Raw genomic sequence first — 20,000 nt, 5'->3', positions numbered from 1 at the left:
AGCAGGGAATCTCAGCAGGGGAGAAGGCTAGGATGTTGGCACTCGAAGAGGAGATTAAGATGATAGTGGGGCAGGTACTTAGTGCGGCGGAAAGCAAAAATGAAATGGATTCTAAGATCCAAACCTTCCTTCAGCAGTCAACCAAGGCCAGGGAGTCCGTTGCGGTATGTGAGAAGATAGAGAATGATCTAGACTCGATGGAGGCCGAGGTTGAGGATTTGAAAAAGCCAAATTATGAAGTTCCAGGAACAGTTGGCAGCCGTTGAGAAGAGGCAGAGTGATGTCACTCGGGACTATGACTCCTTAATGACCGAGTTAGAGCCACTCCATGCCGAGCTTCAGAGCCTGAAAGACACCAACTTAGAGGAGCAGAAGGCCAGGATCGAAGAATCTGAGCAAGCTGCGCTGAAAGCCTGGGAAGATACTAAGAAGGCAGTCGCTGAAATCTTCTGGAAAATGGAAATGATTTAAATTAGACCAGTCTGTACGGCCTTTGATGACGTAGTAGAAAGAAGCACTGTGCGTTAGCACAGGGCTATATAAGGGCATAACCAATATAGCACCGAAGCGAACTAGAACTGGAACGAGAACCTCCATCTAGACCTAAACCTGACACCCGCATACCGCATATGCCAGTGGTTGTGGTACAGGTCGTTCTGTCTGGAATCTGCAGGAGAACTAAATCATGCCGACTTATGGTCAGCAATGTACCGGTCAAATTGATTGTATAGACCCATTTTGCTCGCTTGTTCCCGGTCTGATCAACTTCCTTTTGGCTGTCGTAGAGGTCTTTTTTTTTAGTAAGACCCCGGGCAGTACCCGCAGGACAAGCATGCTGCGGTAAGGTAATACGGCCAACTTATAGATGCAGGGCTCGCTCCCTCCGCAACTAAAGAATGCTCTGCCATTTCTGAGTTTCCTGGAAACCGAAAGCTTAACAACTTTCTTTTGAGGATTAACTAAACCCACCTTTCGACGTCGCTCGAAGGTCTAGTATCTACTCTTATATATAGTAGCCGTCCAATCAACTAATTTCACAGCAAGAAAGCTCTTACCTAGTCAGATAGGTAGGGAAGAACGAAGACAAAAATTTAGCGATAAATCTTGGCTTGTTTAAAAAAAACCTAGATTATGGATAGCTCGGAATTTAGGGAAGACGGACGAATGGTGTTAAAGGGCTTAGAGGGGGCGGTGGAAATGAGAACGGGGAGAAGATTCTTATCAAACCGGGCAGGGAAGCAACCAGCGAAGAGAGCATTGGAGAGGGCGGTAGGCTGGGAGAAGGAAAGGTTTTAATAAAAAGAGTTTGCCTAGCGTCTTTCGCTGTCTGTTATTAGAAGAAGGAAGGGATAGGTGGAGGGCCGGGATGCAGAGAATGACGCTATCCGGAAGAGGAGGCATGCATCGTATAAGAATATGGCATCGAAAGTAAGGATATCCACGCACACAAGAGAATCGCTTGGGAAAAAAGGGCATCGTTCTCAAGCGAGATGGGGGACTTTCGGATATGCCTTCCCTGTCTTATGTTATCGCCGCTGTTGATGGGCTAAAGGAGCTGACATACTTAATTTCTTAATCTACGAACGGGATTTCACCTTACCTTCCTTTCCCAGGACTGAAAGCTGCCTAAACTAGATCAATGTTAATGTCCGAGGAGGTTGAATGCGAGGTTCCATAAAAGAAATAGTCAGGGGGGGGAAGCCTTCTCCCTCTCAGGCTAAAGAGTAAAGATAGCCCTTGCCCTCTAATACATGTCACATTGGATTTGCTAGTATTCCTACGGGGCTTAGTCTTCCGAAGAGTCATCCTAATCCATGTTGCTATGTTGCTATGGAACTTACCTGAGTGTCCATATATTGTCGCGGGAAAAAGGCGCTCAGATGCGCTTACAGTCTTATTACTCTATCCTACCAGAGGACTCGAGGGGCCTTTCGGCGCCAGAGCCATAGCAAGACCAGAGCACTCTTCCAGAGTTTTCTTTCAATCTTATCTAACCATTGATAAGATCTAGACCAAATACGAGATGACACGACGTCGAAAGTAAACCTGACCGGTTTCTCTCCGAAAGGAATCGGAGATACTTTCTTCTTGTCTTGACTTTTCTCTATTTTTTAAGTGAGGTACTTATAAATCTTTTGAGGATGTAACAAGTCCTTCTTTCCAGTCCGCTAGCAGTCCATGCCTAACAGTCTTCGAAGCCGTATCAGGGCCAATTCCCTTTCTTTGAGATTAAGACTCAGGTGAGAAGGAAGGAATTAGGTTGCAGGGGAGCCCCATTCCCGAGCTTCCTCGGTCTTCCTCGTTTTCTAACTGTCCTAGAGGGTTGCGGCTGCTTCTCACTCATCTTACCTGCTCTTCCAGTCATGGAACCCGATGCTGCATGACCAGAATGTTGGAGATCAATAACAGGGCCTGTCATGAAATTTGTCCCCACAATTTCAGTAATCTCCTCTGAATCTGAATCAGCAATGCTTTAATCTGCATCTCCCTTAGTCTTTTCACTTCTACCTAGGATAGTAACAGGTTTAGGATCAAGCCCAACCTCAGCTATGGTCTCCCTGCACACTAGAGACTGTTCTCGATGAGCCGCAACCTCAGCATCAAAGAGGTTCTCACTCCCTTCCAACAAAGTTCAGCTTGATCAGAAATAGACCAAGAATGACCCAAGGGTCCGCCCATAACTTTAAGATATCTTGCTGGCCGACAACCTTTCATCCACAGCATTCACCACCAAAGGTTCAGCAAGAACAGTCCCAGAGTTTACATGGGTCTGCCTAGAGCTGGGATAAGAAAGAGACCCAACAAGATCACCTTGGGACTGCCCAGACCGAGAAGAGATCAAATGCTGTCCAACAATCTAACAGCAGCACTTTCCTCCTCAACTTTATTTTCAGGACTAGAAACTGGAATCTCAGTTGCAGTAATTGGATCAAGCAACCCAGAACCGCAATTTTTACCCCCCCCCCATTATCCTCCTCTTCTAAGCTTTCCAGGACAGCAAACTTATTGGCACCTGATTTCTGCACTTTATCACGATTCCCCGGAAGAATATCAAGGTTGTGAACAACATTAATCTCAGCAAAACTGTTAGGGGAGTCCCCATTACCATTTGGCCTTGTCCGTCCCAACAAGCAAGAAAGAGAAAGAACACCCATAACACTGTGTAATAACTCTGGAAGCAAGCTGTCCGATAGACCTTGACGTGACGCTGTCCTTTATGTAGGGACGGCTTGGACTAACCAGGGTTGTAGACCCTGTGTAGGGCTATATTATAAATAAATAAGAACTAATGAACCTTCCTTTAATGATAGTGATAAGAACTCCCTCCCCATAAGGACTAATATCAAAGACTTAGACCATTAAGCACACCTTAATAAAGACTTTAGTCAGATAAGTTAAGTCAGTCATAAGTAGAAGTAGAAGTCAGACAAGTAAGACAAGCAAGCAACCATGCCCGAAAAAACGGAACCATCAGCCATGAATCAAAGAAGGTATTCTCGACCGCTCACCGATAAAGGGTGGATGAACTTATTCAAGACCAATAAAATAAAGCCGGGATCCTGTGCCGGCATTGCGAATGAATTGACGACCAAATACCAAAAAGGGAGAACCTACCTTGGTGTCATTTCATCCATCCCCTCGTTGTTCCCCGAGACCTTCAAATTCGAATAAGAGCTCGATCAATAGTTAGTGCCCACGGATTAACCCACTAGCCTTTACTTCTCAACTTGAAAGCGAGATGGACTGGAAATGGATATGAAGCGACTAGTACTGCAGCTGGCGCATTTACTGGTTCGACTGAAACGGATTACAGGTAAAAACAGTTTAACCCCCAGCATCTTCATGGGAATGGGTGCTTCAACAGGCTCTGTAATTGAAAGCCAGAACTAGTGAAACTGGTTCACAAGCAACAAGGTTATTGGCTCGGTCAACCGAATCGACGGGTGAAGCTAGCTACCTCAAATAAAGGGTGCTTTTTGTGCTGACCCAAGTCTAGCGATGATAATGCGATGTGCTAGCGCGCCCCTGCCTCCCGAACCAGGGAGTGCATCTTTATTTCCAACTCTTTCTCACCTAGTACGGGTGGATACGCCTTTGGCTCTGCCTTTGTAGGCACTATATTTGGATCCGCAACTTGGTCCCTAACCGCGGAGTCTCAATATCAATCTACTGCATCTCGAGGGTAACGTATTACTCCATTACAAATCAAAGGGTCATTCACCGGTGAAAGGAACCTTGCGCTTGCAGCTTCCCCTCTCCCTGCTACGTTCACTGGTTCAAACCCATAGGCAATTGGCACAGGATCTGATGCCCTTACTTCGGCTACTAGCTTTGATGCTGCTTCCCGCACCCCTTCCCCAGATGCTGGGTAACCTAGGCCTGCAGCGACTAGCTTAGTTCTCGTAAAAACACCATATGGATTTGGCAGGAATGTCACTAGGCGAGGCAGCCTTTTTCAGGCTGCTGGTCGAATTGACAAAAATGTTAGCTTGGACTCGCCCCCTGGGATTGACTATTTGCCTTTCCCCGATGGTTGCGCATTCAAATGTGAGTAGGATTCGCCAGGGATGAGCGACCTGGGAGAGCCTTGGATGGACTTGGCCTGAGGGACCTTACCAAACCCCTTATAAACACCTCTTCCCCCTAAGTTAAGTGGGCTTTTTTCACTATTTACATGGGATCTCTAACGAACGGATATGGCTGTTAAACTACTCGTGTTGGCTTAACTTGGTAAACATCTTTCTTCCTTCGGCTCTCTAACGGGCTATGTCCCGGCTGCTACTAGGTCTCTTTTTGGGCCTGCCTATATCATTGGTAGTTCAGGATCAACGGATGCTGAAGCTATTAATGGCGCGGGATCTTTATCTCAATACGGATCTCCCATCCTTGCCCTTCCTTACCATTCACTTGACCTTCATTCCCTACCGCTACCATCAGACCCAGAAGTGCCTATCCTTGCTATCCAGTCTCCTTCCCTATCCGATACGATACAAGACATAGCTACCCATACGACCTATCCGATCCCACCGAGCAAACAAAGACGTCAGGCCTTTCTTTTGCTATCCAAAGCGGCACGAAGCGGCTTCAACCCGAGGATTACCGGCTTGCTTCCCTAGATGAACGACCAGACTGGACTTGTTCTTGCCCGGGAGTAACTACGAACTGAACTCGATACTCAAGCAGTTCAGGCTACTCAAGACTCATCGCTATCCTCACGAGAAACAAAACGAAAGACCTAAAGACTCAAGACCTGCCCGGCTTCCCTTGCTCCCTAGCTCTGCTCCTTACTCCTTCTCTTGCTACCTATCTCTTCCTTGCCTGACGAGAAGATGCTAAACACGGTTCGATATACTCCTCGAGAGCCTGCCCGAACCAATCCCTTCGATCGACCATCCGATCCTGCTTGACGAGCAGCTGTTTCTATTCGCTTGACAAACCCGCTGCTGCTGTTTGTTAATGCCTCACTGCCTGACCTTAGAGAACGCGAATTACCCCTTCTCCGTCTTTAAGGCTTTAAGGCCAAGAGCTTCTGGATTCTCAAGATGAACCTTCCCGATCCTATCCGAATTAGTCGATTCGAATTGGAATTGTCAATTCTTCCATAACTGCTTAGCCGAAATAACAATTGATTGTGATCGAACCACAAAGTTTTTTTGATGTGGGCCTTTCAAGATTCATCCAACAGAATCCTGTTTACTATTATTATTATTCTAATTATTTTTTCTAATATTCTTCTTCTAATAGCTTCTATTATTATTCTATAATAAGGTAAGGAAGAGAACAAGGGAAAAAAGAAGACAACTGATTGATGCAGTTCCGTATAGAAAGGGTCAGTCATCCGCTCGTACTATGATCAGTTATGGAAGGAAAGAGGAGATTCTTTAGACAAATGTTGTAGTAGTGTATTTTCCTTGATCTTCTTCCTGCACTCGTTCCCGCCAGCCAAGCAGGTATTGAAAAAAGTCCAAGCACCCTGAACCGGACCAAGCAAGCACCCGAAACAGGCTTCGAAGGAAGAAGTAAGCCTACTCTCCAACCATTACCCCCGCCCTCGGTGCCTTCTCTTTTCCCCGAAACTGAAATCTTTCAAGCAAGCAGTAGTCATAGGCATCTTCATACTCAAGCCATCAATCGACATAGTAGTTAAGCAAGCAAAGCCAGCCCGACCTTCCCTCTCTCCTACTCGAGCTTCGTACTTCCCGAAACATCAAGTGGCACAACATCCGTAACCGGAAGAACATGAATCACCCCACCGGAAACCAGTTCTCCTGTGGTTAAGCAAGAAACTTCCTTTTCACTGATCCCTATACCCCATATAGTCCGGCATAAGCACTCGTAACAGCTTCATTTATAACATAAACACAAGTTTTTCCATTAGATATAAAGTATATAAGAACCCTATCAAATGCTCCTGTTTAGCCTGTTCCGATCTTCCTCGAGAAGCCTGGTGGGCATTCCCATTTTATTTTCTACTCGTCTTCTTGCTCCAGCTACGATTTTTTTAGTATATAGGGGAGAGTTCCAAACGGACTGACTAAGCCATCGAAAGAAATCAACCGCAAGTATTGGATTCAATGTGAAAGGACAATGCTCATTTCCTTCAATTCATAAGCCCGAGTATCACGATCCCAAAAAAGTAGCCCGAAGTGACTGACCATATAGTCTAGTTTAAATCCCTTTTCCAGAGACGAGAGAAGTAGCAACCATGGACCTAGCTCACAGAAGAAGGGGACTAGTTTCGACAGGAAAGAGGGAACATGGTGTTGTGCTTCTTACCTATGATGATTCCACATTTGCCTAGTCAAGCTTATTACTGGCAGGCGAGACCGATCGATTGAAGTTACGGTTCATAGCTAATCCCGAAGCGAAGTAAGCTGGAGCTTCGAGGTCAGCCTCTAGGTCATAAGCCCATCTGCGATTCCCTCACTCGCTAGCAACCAAACCAAAAGGGATTCCATTCTTCGATTCCCTTCTCTTCCGGTAAGAGTTCAAGCGTCAGTTCTCATAGCGAGGCTTAGGCCGACGAGGCTAGGGCGCGGCCCCCCAATTCTCAACCCCGACTTACACAAGTGGTTTTAGAACCCACATTTTGAAAAGTTCTGTTAGGTTCTTAGTAGCAGTCGGCGACCCTTTCTTCTTTTACTTCACATAGCTTTTCGTCTCCTTGATAGCTGGAAGTTCTCCAAAAGTATGATAAGCTGGAGGACTTTGTACCATCCATTCCAGTGTGGTTGGATTCTGTTCAACAGCCCAAGGACTTGGAGCACATCTTTTGTTGTTTCCACTGCTTGAAGTGATTGTTACGACCACGAAGAAACGACGAATCCCAACTACGGATATATAAGAGCCAAAACTGCTAAGGGCATTCCATCCAGCGTAAGCATCTGGATAATCTGGAATGCGACGTGGCATACCCGAAAGCCCTAAGAAATGCATGGGAAAGAGGGTCGGATTAACCCCGAAAGAAGTGATCCAAAAATGGATTTGACCTAAAGTTTCAGGGTATGTCCGACCAAAGATTTTACCCACCCAATAGTGAAATCCTGCAAATAAAGCAAAAACGGCTCCCATAGAAAGTACATAATGGAAATGTGCAACCGCATAATAAGTATCATGTAGAACAATGTCTAGCCCAGAATTTGCCGTGACTATTCCAGTGAGTCCTCCTATGGTGAACAAAAAGATGGACCCTACAGCAAATAACATGGGTGTTTTGTATTGTATCGAACCCCCCCACATGGTAGCGATCCAACTAAAGATTTTGATTCCAGTGGGGACAGCTATGATCATGGTAGCTGCGGTGAAGTAGGCACGGGTATCAACGTCTAAGCCCACAGTAAACATATGATGAGCCCAAACAAGAGATCCAAGAACACCTGTACTGATCATGGCATAAACCATGCCTAGATACCCGAAGACCGGTTTTCCCGAAAAAGTCGAAACGATATGACTTATGATACCGGATCCAGGCAGAATGGGAATATAAACCTCTGGATGACCGAAGAACCGAAAGAGATGCTGGTATAATATGGGGTCTCCCCCTCCAGCGGGATCAGAAAAGGTTGTATTAAAGTTTCGATCGGTTAATAACATGGTAATTGCCCCTGCCAGTACCGGAAGTGATAATAAAAGTGGGAATGCTGTCACTGGAACGGACCACACAAAAAGGGGTGATCTATGCATAGTCATTCCAGGTCCACGCATGTTGGAGATAGTTGTTATAAAATTGATAGAACCTAAAATGGATGAAACACCAGATAGATGAAGACTAGAAATTGCTGAATCAACTGCTCCTCCAGAATGGCTGGTAATACCACTTAAGGGCGGATAGACCGTCCACCCAGTGCCGCTACCCACTTCTACTAAGGCTGGGCTTAATAGGAGCAAGAGACTTGGTGGCAACAACCAGAATGAAATATTATTTAATCGTGGAAATGCCATGTCAGGTGCACCTATCAGAATGGGAACAGACCAATTACCAGATCCACCTATCATCGCCGGCATAACCATAAAAAAGATCATTAAAAAAGCGTGAGCCGTTATTAAAACATTATAAAGTTGATGATTCCCACCAAGAATTTGATCGCCGGGTCGTGCTAATTCCATACGAATCAGTACTGAGAAGCATGTGCCCATCACTCCAGCAATGGCACCTAAGATGAAATATAGAGTCCCTATATCCTTGTGGTTAGTGGAGAACAGCCATCGGACCGGATTTGTCGTAAAATTGAGATTATTTCGTTTCCTTCCTTATCAGAGAGGGGCCCCTTAGGGAGCGGGGCTTATTGAAAAAGGCTGAGAGCTGCGAAGAAAACTACAGGTTTGTTCGCACTATAAAAGTAATCCGCTTGTAAATTCTTGGTGTAATACTCACTCGTAAATAAATGATTGGTGTCAGAATTTTTCACTGATCAGGTGTGATCAGTCTCATCCGTGTAAGAATTAGGAATTCCTCTTCCAACTCGTCCCGGAATGGGCGTTATGGCAAAGAACAAGAAGAAAACAAAAGGAGGAATTTGTCCAATAGTAACAAATGGTGCCTCCACAGGTTGACATCCGATCCAACCTAGTAGTAAGCGATCCGCCAAAAGCAACCAAAATATTCCTTGGTGAATCGGTCGAAAACTTGAACTACGCACATACATACTTTTAAAAAAAGGTAAAGCCAACAGACATATAAAAACTGGTGCTATTGCGGCTACACCTCCCGATTTGTCAGGTATACTACGAAGAATGGCATGGATCGGTAGGAAATACCATTCCGGCACAATATGAGGCGGGGTGGGCATCGGATTAGCAGGTATATAATTGTCGGGATGCCCCAAAACATTAGGAGCATAAAAAATCCAAATGGAAGAAAAGATAGCAGAAGCTACCCGACCTACTAGATCCTTTACATAAAAATAAGGGTAAAAAGAAATTTTATCCATCTCTGAATGGACACCCAATGGATTATTTGATCCATATTGATGCAATGCGGCCAGATGAAGAAGACTGGCGCCTACTAAAATAAGGGGGAGTAAATGATGAAGACTAAAAAAACGATTTAAGGTGGCATTGTCCACGGAGAAACCACCCCAAAGCCAAGTCACTATGGTATCTCCTACTACAGGTATGGCGCTAGCTAAGCTTGTAATTACTGTAGCTCCCCAAAAGCTCATCTGACCCCAAGGTGGTACGTATCCTGTAAAAGCTGTCACAATCATTAATAGGAAGATTACAACTCCGAGACACCGAACAAATTCCCTAGGACTGCTATAACTCGCATGATATAGACCACGAAAAATATGAAGGTGAACCACAATGAGAAACATACTTGCCCCATTAGCATGCATATAACGGAGCAACCAGCCCCCTTCAACATCTCTCATAACGTGTTCTACGCTGTTGAAAGCTAAATCCACATGAGGTGTGTGATGCATAGCTAAAAAAACGCCAGTGACTATCTGAATGACTAAACAAATACCAGCTAACGAACCGAACCCCCACCAATAACTAAGATTGCTCGGGGTTGGATAATCTATCAAATGCTGATTCAGTGTGGAGGATATAGGTTGTTTAAGAAGAGAGAATCGTTGGTTCCTTATAGTCATTTCTCTTTTCTATCGTGACAACTCTTGTTCCCCCACCTTTTTAGCGTTCTGGGGCCCTACTTACTAAATTATAATTATAGATATATAGATATATATATATAATTATAGATAATCTAATTTTATATCTAAGAGTACCCCTTCTTCCACCTCCGAAGGATGGAGGGGGTATACAGCGAAAGAAGCGTCGAAGGGGTCATCCTGGGTTACTGAAGAGTCGTCCGACTGCTCGGTGACCGAATCAGAGAGGTTTTTACCGCTTTCTCTTCTCTCCAGCACTCTCGGACTGATCATCTTGCTGCAACAAAGCAAGCTTAGGAATGAATCTAATGGAAATTTATTAGGTCTCTGTCCGCTTGGAAGATTCTTCTTTCCTCTTCGGTGAAAGAGGGCAAAGGTGTGTGGGAGAAAGAATGATAAAAGGAGAGAATCTTTCGTCCACCAAGCGGGACAGAGTGCGACCCCTAAGCAATGTTCAGTTCTCGCTCAGGGGTCCATATCATCTGAAAACTTTTCCTGTTCCATTAGCATAGCTAAATTTGAATAGGATGACTCAGCGTCAGGAAAAGCCCTTGCCTTGATTTAATTTGGCTTCGCTGCGCCCTGAATCAATCAAAAAGCTTATTGATTTGATTCATCCCATTTCATTTGGGCGAGAGGGAGGCTGTGAGTCACCTGGGCTACGGATTTGTCGGTTGGTTGATTCTCGAAATCACCTCTTGAGAAAATCAAAAAGGCCCTCGGGTCCCGACCCACAAATGAATAGGAAGCGGGGCGAGGGTCTTTCATTAAAGGGGGGAAAAGAGGGGTGGGGCTTTGTTCTGGGGGGGGCCGCCTTGCGCAGCTTTAGAAAGGAGAGAATTTCAGAAAGTCACTCTCTCCCACTATCCTTAGAAGTAGGGCGAGATAAAGTAAATATGATATTTGCGTTGGTTTTTCCAACGAAACTAAGCACTTTTTTGTCTTTCTCATTCGGAAGGCTCAGTCCCACACTCTGACTTCAATGATGGGAACAACCTCCGCACTCCGGCGCTCCAATGAACAACAGTTATCCGCCTTACTATATTTAGAATAGTGGTCGATCCCTCGGGAGTTACATTCGTAACTTAATGTTATGTTCACGCGGTGATATTCTATCTTTCCAAGAGTACTACCCTGTACCTGTACGTAGTCTATGTCTGGGGAGCATACTTGACAGGAGATAGACACAGGCGGTAGAGAGGTCCCCCACTTCGATTCCCGCCCCGTTAGTATCTCCGATCCGAGATAAGGGATTACTCTGTTAGGTCTTTTCGGTCCGGAGCCGGCCGGTAATGGACCTACTTACCTTGCTTGTAGACCAGCTGCAGAGCTAACCCTTGTTCTATTGGTTTGGTGGTTGCTACCAAGACGATTTCTTTATGCCCATCAAAGGACCTCGAGATGCTAATCCACGAAAAACGATACGAGAAATTCGAAAGAACTCATATACGGAACGAGGGCGACCCGTGGAAATACATCGGTTTCTTACTCGTGCAAAGGAACTATTTCTTGGCAACTTGGACAACTTATAACGATGTTTGTCCCGCATATCACTAGGAAGATCGGGATCTTTACAAAAGGCTTTATAAAGCTTTCGTCTCAATTCATATTTAGCCGCGAGCAATCTACGTTTGTGATCTCGTATATTTAGCTTCTCCGACATCTTACTGACCCTCATCTTTTTGAAAAAAGCCGCTCCACGGTGGTAAAGTCTCATCTTGTGTGTTGGCCGAAGTGACAATAGTCACATTGAACCCTCGAATATGTTCGAAGATCTCGAAATGATCTTCCAGTTCTGGGGAGAATTCGCAAAACTCCGTTTCCATCGAGAATTGAATGGAGTTTTCCCGTATTTCGACCGGAGAATCTAACAGAGACATTACTATCGAGATTCTGACCGAAAAATTAGACATTCCATGCCCTCGGAGAGTGCTTTGTCGTGCTAGGTCACTGACATATCCTTTGTCTTTATTTGACCCCAAGAATTGATTGGATCGAAACGACTTTCCTGTCGAACCCCTTTGTGTCTGTATGAATCTCTGACCGCGCGGAATCTCCATAGCCAATTTTCCATTTTGGATTATGAAAGACGAGGGTCTTTTTGGTATTACTCTTATTTCACACGATCCAGGAACTTCCATAACGTTGGCGTGATTCGGTTTGAGCAACGGATCCTGACGTGATACATCTTCGTAATGAAAATGGAGTGGAAACATGAGTTGGCTTTTCCAGTATCTATAGAATGAGCACTGTGAACTATCTGCTTCAAAAAGATAGTTGGTTGAATGAAAATCAACACTTTAACTCGATCGGAATACGGATGAGAAAAAAAAACAGTTGCTTACTTGCGAAGAAGAGGGCAAAGGATGCAATTGCTTCGGTTAGAGCAAAGCCCATATTCCTTTCCTGATAGACCTCTTTTCTTCGAACCACTGCTTGTCATGGCCAGTTGTTCCAGTTGTCATCTTTATCTGAGGCGCAGGTTTCATATCCTTAAGTCTATTCATGTGGTTAAGAAAGTCTTCGTTTTCTCGATGTTGAAAAAATTAAGAATTGGTTTTTTCGATGATAAGAGAATCGATAAGACTTCCGCGGGAGGTCGAATTCCAAACTTCTCTCTCGAGTATACCCATTACCAAAAAATGGACGTCACTTTAGGACACATGCGGATAGCCGCCCCGCGTGGCTAAAAGTAAGCCAAAAGAGCTCAAACTCTTTTTTTTTTTTTGAGTTCCGCTGAGAAACTCGAGTCTTATAAAAGACGCCACTCTACGAGGGAAGTCCTCGGGTCGAGTCTTTGCGAGTTCATCCCAAACGGAACCCCCTCATGGTCGGGAAGATGCAGATAAAACGCCAATAGCCGCTTCTACGGCATAAGCTTAAAAGAAGAGAGCTATCAACGAAGAATAAACATTTCATAATTTAATCCAATTTATTTTTTTGAATCTCAACTTCTTCCAATTCTAAAGCATTGAAAGAGAAATCCCGAAAAATCCGTCAATAAATGACGAACTCCATTATACAGATGATAGGACAGGGCTAAGGCAGTAATCCCGACGGAGATTAGGATGAGCTTGGATGAAAAAAAAAAGAATTGGTAGAAATTCTCATAGGTGAAGCAAATCAACCCTATTTTCAGACAAAGAAGATAAAAAAACAAAACTAGAGTGGCTAGGAAAGCCCCGGATATTCTATGGTAAATTGGAAACGTCGAAGTGAGCTGTGGCTTATAAATAGGAAGATGAGGAGATAACGGGCGAAGGATATTTTTTCTATTATTAATTAGATTACCACGTCTGATTAGATCATTACATACGAAATCCGATAATGTTATTAAAAATTCTTTCTTTTCTTCATTTTTTATTGTCTCATTGAAAGAAATTTTTATGTTATTAAAAACTTTTATTATTTCTTTATTATCTAATTGTTGATTATCCGTAACCTTCAATTTCATTTGCTTTCTTCTTTGACTGCTCTGCTCCCCAACACAAATGAGGAAAGACTTGTCGAAAATGGTTGGTTGGTTGTTGACCAACGGAAAAGCATGGGAAAAAGAAAGAACACTAACGAAGATGATCCTGGATTGGTCACCTGGAGAAAGTTGACATCGACGGCTTACTCTTTTGCTGAGCAAAAAAGAGAAAGAATTTATATGAAGAGAGATTTTCGGAGGAGCAAGCGGAGGCTCGAAAGCCGGAGCTTTCCGTTTTCTCGATTGGCTCTCGGAAGATAGATTGACTTAGAAACGTACTCTTCTTCCGCTTTAGCAGAAAAGGCTTTCTCTTTACTTACGAAATTTAGAGTCTTTCTTCTATATTTTTCCTATTTTCTTTTATGTCTCCTGTCCTTTCTTTCTCGAGTTGGAAGCCAGTGAGGAGGGATTTCTTTTGATTAGTATAGGATAGGACTGACTCTTTTTCTTCCCATTCTGTATACAGAAATGTTTCCATGCGAGTCTTTACTTCTTACTTCTATTTACGACATAGGTTCCTTTCGATGGTGGGCCAGCCTAGAGAATCTCCCTAGCGCCAGTTGGAGTTTCCTTTGCTGTTGGTGCAGCCGAGAAAATAGGATCCACGCGAGTTTCTTTTGATGTCGCTGGGAGTTCCAGCCAATAAGCCAGTTTAAGCAAGGCTAGGGTAAAGGTATGCACCTGGGCAATCTCTTTCTTTCTCTAGGAAGGCTATAGTTCTCTGGTTTTGGTAGGTCTATAAATAGATAGTTGGAGGGCTAGCTAACATAGAGAGATTTCCTTCTCGTTTTTCTCTTTTTTCCCCTTTACCTGTGAAGATATTTCCTGCAAGTGGGAGTTCTCATTCTCTGTAATCCCGCCCAGGGATCGCTACTAAGTAAGCAAGCTACCTATTGCCTCGAATGGAATGGATCGCCATGAAGGGAAAGCACTTAGGAGAAGGCATTACGGCTGGCAAGGAACTAAAAAGAGAATTCCCAATGGCTAGAGGTGAAGACCGTAGCACTCTCACGGGATAGTAGAAAGAATGGACCTCAAACTCTTCCCACATGTAAGGAATTAGTTAGGAAAGTCTTAGAACTGGAATGTAAATGGCTCGCTGGAACCCCCATCGAAGATAATAGGAATGCCTAAAAAAAGGGATTATCTTAGAACTACAATTGGGTTTGCTGCTTACCTTCGTACTCCAATTGGAAGGCTTGAAAGTCGAGTGACTGCGCTTTCCCTTTATTAAAAATATGATATTTATTGAACTGGTTTCAAACCTGATCTACGACCACCCTCCTTGAACCCCAACCTACCTACAGGTTTTTTTCCAGTAGCTCGTCATCCGTCCTAGGACCGCCTTTTCGCGCAACCTCCATGCAAAGCAAAACTTAGCATAGAGGTTGGTCTACGATCAGCCGACGCGAGCATTCGGTTAAACCAAACCATTTCAAGCGCTCCCATATAGAACCGGAGTAATGGCAGTTGACTATCTGTCTATAAAATTAGGGCTCAAGGCACCCACCCAACTGATCTTTAGGATGGTTACAATAATTTCCTCAATTCGGTATATATAAAGGTAGAAAAGGTATCTCACAAGGTAGACCAAAAAAATAAAAACTATAGTGCGATAGAAGGTGGCATATAGTCAAGATATATGCCCTCCTATGTTGGTCCTAAGAAATCCTGACTTCATGGGAATAAGGAAAGCATTTCTTTCGCATGCCCATATGTATAAAACCATCGCATCTTAGGGTTAGTTCAGGGTAGTATAGTTCTTAAATAGTGGTTCATTCGCTCCAAATTCCACCCTACTATGGTATAGTAAAACTTTCCATAGTCCGTTATGAAGATAGTTGGTGATAGGCTTCCTAGTGGGTACGACCTATTTCTTATTTTATTTTATTTAATTTAAAAAAATAGTATAATCGAAAATAGACTTTCTATTTATATCTATCTATATAAATATATGAATTCCCTGAGGGTTGCATTGATTCAAACTCTTTTGTAGTCGGGTCGGGAGAAATTCAAACCAGATAATGATGCGATTGACCGATAAATGGAAACATTGTGGCCTTCTTCAAAATTGGAAATGAAAATCAGTCTTTACAAACCGGACCTTGTTCACGTGCATCGTTGAATTAGGTTGACCTCCATATTGGTATATATGTCTTGGACGCATTTCGATTGCAGAGGTATATCACTTCATATTTTCATATTGTCGGTGCCATTAATACCACATGATTTTCTACACATGGAATCTAAAAACTATATAAGATAATAAAATAGAAAAGGGTATTATATGCACATAAACTCTCGAATTTCACTTAAACCTGTCGTCTTACCTTAGAGGTTCTATTTTACCGGATTGGGGGAGCGAAGAAAAGGCTAAAGCCCTTTATATAGGGCTAAACGCGCCTCCCCTGTAACTTTAAGGGAAAAGGCCTTTACTTTACCGAGCCTTCAATCTTCCACCCACTCAAGCTCAAGCCAAACAATCGACCCTAACAAGAGGATTTTATGGGAGCCCTTATGCGGATGATAGGGGAGTTCTTATTGTCAGTCTAGCGTTAGGGGAATCTATTACGGAAAGAGGGGTAGTATTATAAAGGGCTAATCAGATGTTGTTCCTCATTTTTTGCATGAGTTTGTTGACGTAAGTTACTAGGGAGAGGGTAAATCCTTTCTTTCTTTCGCTATTAGTTGATCTAAAGGCTTTTATGGTTATTGAGTGCACTAGACTAGAAAGGACAACAAACACACAACTTCCACCCTGTTGGCTGTAGTTTCAGCTTTTATATGTTAGAAATTAACAAGAAAAAAACCAGATTTCACAAAAAAGAAAAATCTTAAATTTTTCTGCACCTGAGACTAGTTAAGGGAAAGAGAATGAACTAGAACAGAGCAGATTTTTCTTCTTCTTCATTCCAGCACTACAATAAAGTTTTTATACAAGGGAGTACATCCAATAGGAAGCTTACACATGGACAACTTTCAGCCACACAACTAAACACAACATTACAAAGTTAACTAACAACATATTAAGTTAACAAAAGACATAGAACTTAATTAAACATAACAATGAACAGTATTTTAAGGGCTTGTTAATTCTCCCCAGTGGATCGATCACCGAGGGTGGCAGCCCGCACAATGAGCTCTTGCTCTTCCTTGAGCAGCGCCCTCTTCCTGTTTTCAAGGAAGCTTATTTTCTTTCTAAGAAAAAGCATACGATCTCGTATGAGAACGGGATCGATGGGAGGCATATGCTCCCAGAAGGCAGCCAGGGTTTGCTCCCGTTGGAGCTTCTCGTTTTCCTATTGAAGAATCGTTTTATCAAGTTCAGTTATTTATCTAAGGCTCAAGGGTGGTCGAAGATCAGGTGGCAAGCATCATAAGGACTCCTTACATCTCTAGTGAGGATCAGATTTCCGACATCCTCACCAAGGGACTTAGCAGGGCCCTTCTTTGATGAGCAAGCTGGGAATGATCAATCTCCATTCGTTTGGGGGAGTGTTAGCGTATGTGTGTCACTTATGTCTCATGTACTTGTACTTGAGTTGTACTCTTTGATTTGTTCATTAGTCACGTCCAGTCGTATTGGCAAGGCTGGGGTACGCATGTTGTACATAACCGCAGCCATCTTGTATCAATACTGAAGTTGGGATTCATGAAAGGTATTCTCTGTATTCTCCCAATTCTCTATTGGAACAGATGGAGCCCTTTGGCAAGGTTGGGTATTAGGTATAGCCTATGAGGAGGTTTGCTTCCCACAAAACCCCACCGACGGTCAATTCTGGTGTGTGATGATTGCAAAAATATGAAAGCAGCAACAATTCTCATCTTCTGCTTTTCTATGATCGCGATATATCATAGAAAATCAAAATGACATCAGAATAGAACAAGCCGATACCTGCCCGGAGGTTGCCCAATGGCGAGTGTAGCGAAGGTCACCTCCCATCCCGTGAAGGGGCATACGTCATAAGGGGGGCAACGGCTATAGTGGTAGTAGCGGTATCGAAATTGTGATATTGGCTCAATCAAGTGCAGTTTGATTCCCCCTACAAAGATGATAAAGAAAGAAGAAAGAATGAAGAATAAAAGCGGTTGAAACCTCGAATTGGTTCTCGCGAATCAAGGGCATTTGCTACTATGAATCTTGATATATTATTAAACAGAAGTTTGATGAAGATTCATTTTTTCTGGTTGTCTCGGTTTCGAAAAGTTAGTATATGAGCGGAGCGAGAGCGACTAGAGTTCACTTCAGGAATAGGGGTTGTTGATGTAGTTGCTTGTAGTTTTTGATTTATTTTTCATCGATATTTTGTTTATGATCTATAAGTGTCCCCTACTGTCTCTCAAAGAATGCATTGGATGGATGCCGGGGCATTGCGCGAGCAGGCTGTTTTCGCATTCCGAAAAAGGCTGGCTGACCAAGCTGCTGATGCGACGCTGGTCTTTTCGCTTGAACGGACAAGCCCTTGATTGATGCGACACTGGTCTTTGAAGTGGAACATGCCCTTTCTGCCTCGCTTCCTTCCTTCTATGCACTGCCTTTTGCTCGACGAGAGATTGATTCCGCTCTCGCTCCTTCCGTCGCAATCCAGCTTCTCCAGCAAACCCCAGAATGTTCGCTAATCCTGCTACCCTTTTTCGCAAATCTCATCAAGGACGTCCCTAATCAACCAGATCCAGCTATACAACCTAATCAAGCCTGCTGCGTCAAACCTTCATTGAATGGGAATTCAAATTCGACGGCATCTAACTACCTAAACCTAAGGCGAATACGTGAACAGAGACTTCTCTCTGCTGCTGTAGCTGCTAGGATACTCAAATTGTCTGCTTCAGCTAACCACACGGCGTCCAGTCGCCCAAACACACGAACATACTATACAAAGAAAGAGAGGCAAGCGCTGAGTCTCAAATGAGATTACCCCTCTGATTCGTCACCCGCTGAGCTAACGTCGCGATGTAAGTGTTAGAAAGAGTCAGTTAAGTAAAGAAAAATTTCAGTTAGTAAATCAGGTTGCTCGTAGATCAACTGACGTTAACGGATTTTATACTATTCGCTCCGCTTCGGAAAGCCCTGTGGAGGCCTACAAAGAAAGGCACAACGCTTATGTTGCGTGCAATATTTTGGAATCTGCTTCGATATAGGTCGGATGGATAGTTTTTTAGGTAAAAAGAGAATAAAATAGCAGCGAGACGGAAATGGTTTTAAGTCGAATAAAGGGCCGCGGAGTCATAAGCAATAGCAAGATATAAGCCTTCCAAATCCACACATATATAAGCTCTACTAAATCTAGATAACTAGAATTCCAAGGGACCAGAAATCCTGCCCGGAGATGGCCGAAACAGAGCTTCGGAGGGGCTATGCTGCTTACTGTAACTGTCAATTGTATTCTCTTCCCCTTCCCGAAAGTATTAAGGAGGGCCCATTCCTTAGACATGCCCCAAAAACCGAAAAAGCAATTCCCACGCGTCCGCTAGCCTCGACTCTACTCTAGACAGCCATAGTCTCTAGATAGCCCTAGCCAAGGGTCCGATTCAGATAGAGTAGCCTGCCTTGCTTTCTTTGAATAGGCCTAATCTTTTATCAGGAAAGAGAAAAAGGAAAGAAAAAAGAAAGATCAAATCCACTAGTAAATACTAGAAACAAAACGGGCTTTCTACATATTATGCATCGTCCAAAACAACGATTTTTAGCAGCTGTAGTAAAGAAAGAAACTTCATAGAAGTCGAAATATGAAGAAATAGATATGCCTAAATACTTTATTCTATGGATAAAGCATCTAGATCTAATTGATAGAGGAAGCACCGTAAAGATCAATTAGCGGGGTTTTGGGCCGATACAATAATAACTGCTTACTTATGTCATGATATGAGATAAAAGTTAGGAATCAACTTATGTAATAGAGTCGATACACTAAAGTATTGAGCAGCGGTGTAGCATCAGATCCCAAAGATAGTAAGTCTTTTTTTGAAGGAAAGTCTTTTTCAAAGATTCTATATAAATTTCTACATGAAACCGAGATAGTTACCTTTCAGAAAATTCTAACGATAGGTAAAATGCCTAGTCTTCTGAAGGTGGGAGAAAAGATAAAACTAAAACTGATTAGTAATAAAATCAAAATTCAAGTTTGAAACTCATGCAATTAACCTCTTTTTGTTAACCCGAGAAATAAAAAGGATATATCTTATGAGCAATCTCATTCAGATATGGTAGATTAAAACGGGACACCAAAATAAATGACTGCTGAGCCGTATGAGGTAGGAAACTCTCAAGTACGGTTCTAAGGGAAGGAATTGACCCGCCCGACCGGGGAGAACAAGCCATTCGCCAGGGAGATTCTGAAATTGCGGAAGCTTGGTTCGATCAAGCCGCTGAGTATTGGAAACAAGCTATAGCACTTACTCCTGGTAATTATATTGAA

The 20,000-nt window shown here is 43.3% G+C and overlaps 5 protein-coding genes and 1 pseudogene across 5 annotated transcripts, besides 2 other annotated features; 1 reads left to right on the top strand and 5 right to left on the bottom strand.

Moving 5' to 3' along the window:
* Positions 1-5,563: 5,563 nt before the first annotated feature.
* Positions 5,564-5,691: a sequence feature (horizontally transferred from chloroplast DNA).
* A 1,449-nt stretch (positions 5,692-7,140) lies between these two features.
* On the bottom strand, positions 7,141-8,724 carry cox1 (cytochrome c oxidase subunit 1). The gene has a single exon. It carries the CDS (start codon positions 8,722-8,724, stop codon positions 7,141-7,143), a length of 1,584 nt encoding a protein of 527 aa, YP_002608358.1.
* A 188-nt stretch (positions 8,725-8,912) lies between these two features.
* Positions 8,913-10,094, bottom strand: cob2 (apocytochrome b). The gene has a single exon. It carries the CDS (start codon positions 10,092-10,094, stop codon positions 8,913-8,915), a length of 1,182 nt encoding a protein of 393 aa, YP_002608357.1.
* Positions 10,095-11,472: 1,378 nt separating this feature from the next.
* rps14 (ribosomal protein S14) lies at positions 11,473-11,829 on the bottom strand. The gene has a single exon. It carries the CDS (start codon positions 11,827-11,829, stop codon positions 11,473-11,475), a length of 357 nt encoding a protein of 118 aa, YP_002608356.1.
* rpl5 (ribosomal protein L5) lies at positions 11,777-12,328 on the bottom strand. Its single transcript has one exon. The coding sequence runs from the start codon at positions 12,326-12,328 to the stop codon at positions 11,777-11,779; it is 552 nt and encodes a 183-aa protein (YP_002608355.1).
* A 731-nt stretch (positions 12,329-13,059) lies between these two features.
* sdh3 (succinate dehydrogenase subunit 3) lies at positions 13,060-13,566 on the bottom strand. The gene has a single exon. It carries the CDS (start codon positions 13,564-13,566, stop codon positions 13,060-13,062), a length of 507 nt encoding a protein of 168 aa, YP_002608354.1.
* A 5,630-nt stretch (positions 13,567-19,196) lies between these two features.
* Positions 19,197-20,000: part of a sequence feature (horizontally transferred from chloroplast DNA) that runs on past the window's edge.
* The window catches only part of ycf3, a 153-nt pseudogene continuing 39 nt past the window's right edge, over positions 19,887-20,000 (top strand).

This window comes from Vitis vinifera, mitochondrion, assembly GCF_030704535.1.
Source record: "Vitis vinifera mitochondrion, complete genome".
NCBI lineage: Eukaryota > Viridiplantae > Streptophyta > Magnoliopsida > Vitales > Vitaceae > Vitis > Vitis vinifera.
The sequence above is the reverse complement of the archived record's forward strand: the minus strand, read 5'-3'. Positions and strand labels throughout refer to the sequence as shown.